The 8765-nt window shown below is 41.4% G+C and overlaps 1 protein-coding gene across 1 annotated transcript; it reads left to right on the forward strand.

Annotated features, from left to right (window-relative positions):
• Positions 1–217: 217 nt before the first annotated feature.
• On the forward strand, positions 218–1302 carry LOC112077624 (late histone H2A.2.2-like). The gene is given in 6 exon segments (XM_070441779.1): positions 218–434; positions 437–454; positions 457–543; positions 546–582; positions 584–639; positions 642–1302. Coding segments are annotated over 6 exon segments (444 nt in total). The 5' UTR covers positions 218–295; the 3' UTR covers positions 749–1302.
• Positions 1303–8765: the final 7463 nt, after the last annotated feature.

Below are 8765 nucleotides of genomic sequence, written 5' to 3' on the forward strand. Positions count from 1 at the left end.
AGGCTCTATGGCTGCTGTGATTTCCAGTTTAGGCTTCTTCTAGTTCTTGCAAAAGCCTGTCGCCGTGAGTTTAGACATGTTTCGTTTTTTTCCTAATTCTCCTTTGTGTGTAATGTCTTGTCCTCTTAACTTTCTATATTTTGATTTAAGTGCAAGTGTTCTGGTAGTTCTGTTAATTGTGTAAGTAGTGTGCCTGTGAATTGTGTGATTGAGTGGACACAGCTGAGGCAGTGCATTAGTTTAGCATCCACAACTCTTCCAGGAGGGCTTGCATATTGGCGATGCACTTGAGTCAATGTTTGAATATCAACCGCCACTAAACATGTCATTTGTACCTCAGAAACTGCAAGAGTCTGGTCGTGGGAAGAAAGCTGTCTCCAAATCGAAGACTCCCACAAGTCGCTCAGTCAGGGCAGGTCTCCAGTTTCCTGTAGGCGAATTCACCGTCTGCTGAAGAGGGACATTACGCTAACCGCATTGGTACAGGAGCTGCAGTCTACCTCGCTGCCATACTGGAGTATCTCTGCGCTGAAGTCCTGGAGCTGTCGGCAACGCGGCCCGTGACAATAAGAAGTCGCGCTTCTCCACGGCACATCCAACTAGCTGTGCGGAACGACGAGGAGCTGAACACGCTGCTGGGTCGGTCACCATATCGGAGGGTGGTTTCCCAAACATCCAAGCCATGTTACTCCCCAAGAAGACCAAGCTACCTAAAGACGAGGCAGCAATGCCAAGACGTCCAGTCTAAGAGTTTTAAAATGTACCTACAAGCTTTTACCGCAAACTTCACCGTTTTCCTTAATAAAATACACATTTAAGAATATATTGGTGTTGGCCAGCTGATGCACTGCAATGTCCAGACATGCCTATGTTAAGCTTTATTTAAATATTCATTAATTGAAATCAAACCTCATAGGCAAGCCGGGGCAATTCAGGAAGTGCTTTCAATTCAATATGACACTTTTGCCAAAAAAAATGCTTCTCAGTTTGAGAAGTGTGTACAGAAATAATGCCAGTTCACTGGAATAGGAATTCAATTTACTTCTGATAGACTGACTTCAATTGAATTGACCCCAACCCTCCAAGGAATGAGGTAGGCCTACTGGTTTCATGAGCTAAAACCAATACCTGGATTGTGTGGGTGTCTGACTGCTCCAACACATGTGCAAACTGGGTTCTAGTGACTGAGTTAAAACTAGGGCATTGCAGAACTGAATCTTTAATGGTATTTTCCATCCAAAGCCAGTGTGACAGCTTTTCAAAGTAACTTGAGCGCACCCCTCAGCTAGCTTGAAATGTGGCTGGAGCCATCCAATTAGTATCCTTGTGTGCTCAACCTTTTGACTGTTAGAGGGGTTTGATGCAGAGGACCACTGTTTGAGCCAGTAGGGGCCAGTCAGACAATGGAGAAACCTCAACACCACACTGACCCTGTTACACCAGATGGGGGGACAGAATTTAGAATTACATGGGAGAAATTTGCATCAATATTGAGTAACTGGCCCTGGCTTGATTCTCTCCTGTCATGCTAGCAGACCTTTTAAACTTATATTGAGCTCTTTTCATATCTAAGAGTGGCTGCATTGATATTATAATTAAAGCATTGTCTGTTCACTGTTCAGGCGTGTCAGGGTACTTTGTCTGGGCTTACTTCTCTGTGCTCATGAGTCTTTGATCCTAGGGGCAGCTGGCATGGCTGCCTGCAGGTTTGTGTCCCGGGACGGTTTCACTGAGGCAGACCCTCAGCGTGGCAACACCACAGTACTGCACCATGATAAGGTAACCTGGTAGAATGGTATCGTACAATAGGTAAATGATACCAAGTGAGAAGCACCTGTGAGGAGACTATTTTGTATTTTCTTATGCTTGATGTTACTTGAAATCAGGGGCGCAACTTTGGTTAAGAAGTGGGTGGGACATTTTTCACTCAACGCCTACCCGACCGCTCGGAGGCAACCTGAAGTCCTAAAGCACACCATTCTTGTTTTGATCACATTCCATAAAACTGAGGGACAAATCATTCAGATTGGGGGGACGCTCTTCCCCGCCCCAGTGAAATCGCCCGTGCTTGAAATGTACTATTAGTGCAAATTTTATCATATTTATGTCAGATGTGATATGTTTGTGTATGATATATGAAAGATTTCCTATAGCAAAAGAAATATGTCAACATGACATGTATTGTTTCCATGGTTTCTCCTTCCTCTTTCTCAATCCATCTAAATTCCAATTTGTCTAGAAGTCACATGAAACAATGTTTTTCAGGTCTCTACTTTTGTCCTACTTGCTCAGACATATGAGATAACGAACTGTGGTGGGCTTCTTTAAACTGTCATAGGATGACATAACAGTCAGACACCAGAATCAGTCATAATTTCGTCAGTTATCACAAAAATGAGCCTGTTTAATATTGACACTGGGATGCGGTACCAACACACACACACACACATACTGTACATGCCATAAGAAAGTGGCACACATACACTACCGGTAAAAAGTTTTAGAACAACTACTCATTTAAGGGTTTTTCTTTATTTTGCTATTTCTACATTGTAGAATAATAGTGAAGACATCAGAACTATGAATAACACATGGAATCATGTAGTAACCAAAAAGGTGTTAAATAAATCAAAATATATTTAGATTTGAGATTCTTCAACTGGCCATCTTTGCCTTGATGACAGCTTGGCACACTCTTTGCATTCTCTCAATGCTTCACCTGGAATCTTTCCAACAGTCTTGAAGGAGTCTCCACATATGCTGAGCACTTGTTGCCTGCTTTTCCTTTACTCTGCGGTCCGACTCATCCAACCATCTCAATTTGGTTGAGGTCGGGATGTGAGGCCAGGTCATCTGATGTAGCACTCCATCACTCTCTTTCTTGAGCAAATAGCTCTTACACAGCCGGAGGTGTTGTGTCATTGTCCTGTTGAAAACAGATGATAGTCACACTAAGCCCAAACCAGATGGGATGGCGTATCGCTGCAGAATGCTGTGGTAGCCATGCTGGTTAAGTTTGTCTTGAATTCTAAATAAATCACAAACAGTGTCACCAGCAAAGCACCCCACACCATCACACCTCCATGCTTTACGGTGGGAAATACACATGCGGAGATCATCCGTTCACCACACCGCGTCTCACAAAGACACGGCGGTTGGAACCAAAATCGCCAATTTGGACTCATCAGACCAAAGGACACATTTCCACCGGTCTAATGTCCATTGCTCATGTGTCTATGGCCCAAGCAAGTCTCTTCCTCTTATTGGGGTCCTTTAGTAGTGTTTTCTTTGCCATTCGACCATGAAGGCCTGATTCACACAGTCTCCTCTGAACAGTTGATGTTGAGATGTGTCTGTTTTCTTGAACTCTGGTAAAGCATTTATTTAGGCTGCAATTTCTGAGGCTGGTAACTCTAATGAACTTATCCTCTGCAGCAGAGGTAACTCTTAGCCTTCCATTCCTGTGGCGGTCCTCATGAGAGCCAGTTTCTCATAAGCGCTTGATGGTTTTTGCGACTGCACTTGAAGAAACTCAAAGTTCTTGAAACTTCCGTATTACTGACCTCATGTCTATCTAATGTTACCCCCCTACCTTGTCACAACACAACTTATTTGTTAAAACGCATTAAGAAGGTAATAAATTCCACAAATGAACTTTTAACAAGGCACCCTGTTAATTGAAATGCATTCCAGGTGACTACCTCATGAAGCTGGTTGAGAGAATGCCAAGAGTGTGCAAACGTGTCATCAAGGCAAAGGGTGGCTATTTGAAGAATTTCAAATATAAAATATATTTGGATTTGTTTAACACTTTTTGGTTACTACATGATTCCACATGTGTTATTTCATAGTGTTGATGTCTTCACTATTCATCAATGTAGAAAATAGTAAAAATAAAGAAAACCCTTGAATGAGTAGGTGTTCTAAAAACTTTTGACCAGTAGTGTACTTACACACTGACACAAATACACATAAGCTAGCGCACACACACACACACACACTGTAATTCCAGGCTCATTTTCTAGGGCCTGGAAGCTGTTAGAGAGGGAGGGAAACATAATGAGTATGCAGGTCTGGGAACACTTTGGTGGAAACTTGTGGACTAGTTGGCTCTACTGTAAAGCCTTGCTCTGCTTTCGTTTAACGAGAAACCTTTATGGCCGTCAACACATTACAGCCCCCCATTTCCCTTTCATTCTCCCTAAACCTAGTTTCCATTTGCAACATATAGGTGATTTCTTTCATTTTCTCTTGTTATGTAGGGAGTGGTTCTCAACCCTCTCCTTGGGGACCAACAGACGTATTTGGTTTTAGCCCCGTATTAGCTCACCTGATTCATCTAATGAAGGATTTGAATGAATTATTGCAAGTTGAATCAGGTGTGCTAGCTCTGGAATAGATCAAATACATGGAACGGCTGGGGGTCCCCGAGGAGAGGTTTGACAACCATTGATGTAGGGCACCTTTTTTCACTCACATGATGTTCTGTATGACACATGCTACAAATAATGAGCATGGCCTAGTTCACAAACTGGCTTCTTTGCTTCACTGCTGTCATAGCCAAGTTGATGTCTGGACAGAATACATTTTGCCAGTAACRTGTGAACAAGCCAGAAGCTGGTGTTGAGAATTGTTGGTGGAATTTAGAACCCTTGTCTTAGTTGGTGTGAAACATATTCACACCAGTCTTACATAGTGTATATGGGTCTATATGACGCTGACCGGCCCATCAATGCTAAACATAGGTATTTTGGAGATCCACTATACTCATTCAATATTCATTTCCTGGGCCAAACATACTCTGTAAAACAAGACAAGTTGACATATTAACAGGGTATGTAAACAGGTATTTTTTCAGCTGTAAASTCCTTTGTAGTGTCAGTGAGGTCTGTGTGCTGTGGGACAGTGATTTGTGGCTGATGTTGGGTGAGGAACAGACTTCCCTTTGCAACCACTTATAGCCAGTTAGACTAAAACGGGGCCTTGTGTTCTACATACATTCTGCTCTCAGAGCTGCGGTTAACTGCTAAAGCCATAACCACAGGTCCAGGAACACTGTGGGTCTATTCACACAGTGTGGTTTGGCCGTAGCTGTGGTGGGAAGAACTGATCCCTAGTCAGTTGTTATATTTAATAAGAGCTGAGAGTTTCTAATGCATTTAGAACGCGTTTTCTTCCAAATACAAAGGTCTCCACAACGTTTCAAAGAGCCTACGGTCGTGTCTGTAAAATCAACATTTAACTGAATAGAAGTATGGCCTCACCCCCCATGACAGAAACAGCCAAGTTGAAATGTATCTACCACTGTACCAGCGCTGGTCGTTCTTAACTTTGATAACTAATTCTATAGCTCCCACCAAGGTTATTATAGTTTTGTGTTTTTATATTAGTTCGAATTTTTCTAGTTGTTTTTAAATTATTTTAAATTCTGTTTAATTTCAGTTCGTTTTCAGACCTGATTTCCTTGTTTTTTTCTAAATATTTTATTTCGTTTTTATATTATTTAGTTTCAGTTTCAGTTTTAGTGTTATGGGCAGAAAGCAAGTGTGGGAGGCTAGGAGCCATTTGTGTTGTACAGTTGTTTTGTGACTTGGAATTAAAAKGAATAGTGCAGAGACTGATGCAATAAATATGATGGGAGGAAACTCTCTCGCCCATGTTTACACATTTTAGTCATTTGGCAGACGCTGTTATCCAGAGCGACTTAGAGGACCAAATAGGGTTAAGTGCCTTGCTCAAGGGAACATCGGCAGATTTTTCACCTAGTGCTCTGGCCCAACACCGCTAGGCTACCTGCCACCAGTCCAATGCTTTTAACTTAAGTAGTACATGTACAGTATGTAAGAAGAATCAAGTTAGCTACTGAGCCGTGTTTTTCACAGGTTAGCGTTTTTCGTCATGAATCTTGTTCTGGATGCAGCTCTGTAGTGGTCACTAGCTAGCAAAGCCACCCAGTTATAACATCTGATTTTAAACCTAACCTTAACCACACTGCTAACCCGAATGCCTAAACCTAACCTTAAATGAAGACCAAAAAACGAATTTCTGTTTTTATAAATGTTTTACAATATAGCCAATTTTTACTTAGCAGCTGGCCTAAGGGAATCTCGCTCAGTTCTGTCTCTAGGACAAATCTCATCACAATAAAAAGCACAGAGTTTCTCTAAACTCAGAGGCGCAACATCCTGATACTTCCGGGAATGCTTGTGAAACAGACCAAACAGAACAGGCATGGGTTTGGGGTTTCAGAAGTCAATGAGGAAAGTGAAAAAAAATCTTCCTTAGTTGTTGATTATATCCAAATCTAAAGGCACAGCCTAGATTCGAGCCAATGTCTTAAGTAGTTAAACATGTTGTGACTCAGACCTTATGAAAGTGACAAACTGAAACGTTTTCATTTTCGTCAAAAAACGACTTTATATCGAAGGAGTGCCTTTGATTTGACGGCCTGCATATGCACAGTTCGGCGCGAGATGACCGTTAGACCGTGTGGTTCTGCGCATGATCATAGCTAGCATGACATCGCCTACAAGTGTGACCTGGGATTTTTATTGGASAAGCAGTTTCTGCCTATCGTCATACTGTACTGTCTTTGGTGATAGCTAGTGATGCACAAGCTAAGCCTATTTGAAACATCGCCATCTCCTTGCTGGCTCTACCCGACAGATTCAGTAGCTTGAAAACACACAAAAAGCTGGAAAACCCCCTTCAATTGTTGCCCAAAGTTTAGAAAAAAACAACTAAAACTGAACATAATTCATGATGATTTTTATTTTATTTCTGTTCGTTTTGAAGTCAAAGATAATAGATTCAGTGTAGTTTTTATTTTTCGAATGTTTTGTTAATTATTGTTTTTTCATGGTTAGTTTTAGTTTCAGTTTACTATTATAACCTCGGCTCCACCACATGTGTAAACATTAAAGCTTTCCTGAGTGCTAGTTTCCAGGGCCAGAGAACATGTTGGGGAGTTATCTCTCTGTCTGTTTTTTGTGTCATGCAGTAATTTAGCTGTCAGAAGAAATGGCAGATTCTTTTACACTGTTTCTAAATGGAGGTTATTTACAGATGTAGTATCTTCATTTGTTGCTGCACAGCAGGGAATGCAATCTTGTAGTCTATTCGAGGTTAGAAAAAGGCTTCTAAAGTTAGCAATTTCCACTTTAAAATGTCAGACTTGATTTGCCCTAACGAAAAATTGATCAACCCATACAAAATGTTTAATTCATTATAATCCACATAATAATTCACATGTCCTGTTGCTGCAGGACTATTTTCCTGTTGTAGCAAACTGGCTCAAATTAAGATCCTACAAATGTATGTGTGTGTCAGTGTAAAGAGAGATGTCAAAGTTGACGTTGGATAAAAATGGAAAGCTTGTTATAAAAGATTCGTATTAACAAATATTCTCATGTTGACAGACTTTGTGTAAGAATATGTTATAATAATTCTAGCATGTCACTGAACTTGCAAATGAGTCCACGCATCTTCCTCCAAGGCATTTACACAATCTATATGAATAACGTGCACAGCTGATCTCTTTTTATTAAGGGACCACTGAACAAGAAGATTGTAGACAATCTATCTCCAGGTGAGAGCTGGACGTCCATGCAGTCCCAGTTACAGCAGCTAATGCGCTAATAACCAAAATGCTAATCAGATGTTTCATTGAGTTTAGGGAGCCCCAGATAGTATACACCAATCTTGATGCTCCTTTGACGTCATTGCTCTCAATCTGTACGTCTCCAACACACCTGGGAGTCATTACCCCAGACACACACACACACACACACGTGCCACACACAACTTACACAGCATGCATGCACTCAATGCACTTACACACCAGCACACATGTTTAGGTAGTTCACAGGCAGTTCCACAGGCAACACACATATATACACAAACACACTTAATTCCACACACTTCATTCTTCTTGAGGAAACAGGGACTGAGCAGGGCTACTACTGCAAGTCATGTTAATGCCAGTGCCTCGAAAGGATAAGATTGAGCTCATGATCAGATAGGGAAAACACTGTCACATGGGTTGGATACAGTACAGCTAGCCTCCATAATCTCACAGAGATAGTATATCTTTCCAGCATTATGTTAAATGATTACCATGTGAGAAAAGCATAGCATAGATTTGTGAAGATGTTGAGTAGCCTAACTGTAGTTCATTAGCAGGACAATGACTGACCTAACCCAGTGCAGCCATCGAATGACCGATAAAAACATATAGGTGCATGAAGAACTATTTTTATTAGGCGCTAATAGTACCAAGCCTTGCAAATTGTGAGTAAAATGCCACCAGATGGCTAGTATTTGACTAGCATACACTCTTAGAAAGAGGATCAAAAGGATTCATAAACTGTCCCCCATAGAAGAACCCTTGTTGGTTCCAAGGAGAACCCGTTCAGTATTCTACTTCTCAGGCTGGGGAAAATATCCCTGTGGCTTTCCCCTAAAGAGCTTATCTTTCTCAGGCTGGCCAACATGAGACATGTCTCCAAGACCGCTCAGTTACATAACTGATGCACTGTACCATCCAGAGAAATTATAATCCTCCGTTACTATGGATACAGCCGTCCCCAACAGGCCTTCATTTGTGGCTGGGCGGGAGAAATTCTTGAACTAAAGGGTCCTATTCTATTCAGTCACTGGTTGTTCGGAAATTGTGGGGTTAAAGTGGATAACAAATGTGTTTAAAGGTACAATCTGTTCGATTTCCTTCTGCTGATTGTTGATAGTGTTATTGTAATTAGTGTATA

The sequence above is a fragment of the Salvelinus sp. IW2-2015 genome, unplaced genomic scaffold (assembly GCF_002910315.2).
Source record: "Salvelinus sp. IW2-2015 unplaced genomic scaffold, ASM291031v2 Un_scaffold4772, whole genome shotgun sequence".
Classification (NCBI taxonomy): domain Eukaryota; kingdom Metazoa; phylum Chordata; class Actinopteri; order Salmoniformes; family Salmonidae; genus Salvelinus; species Salvelinus sp. IW2-2015.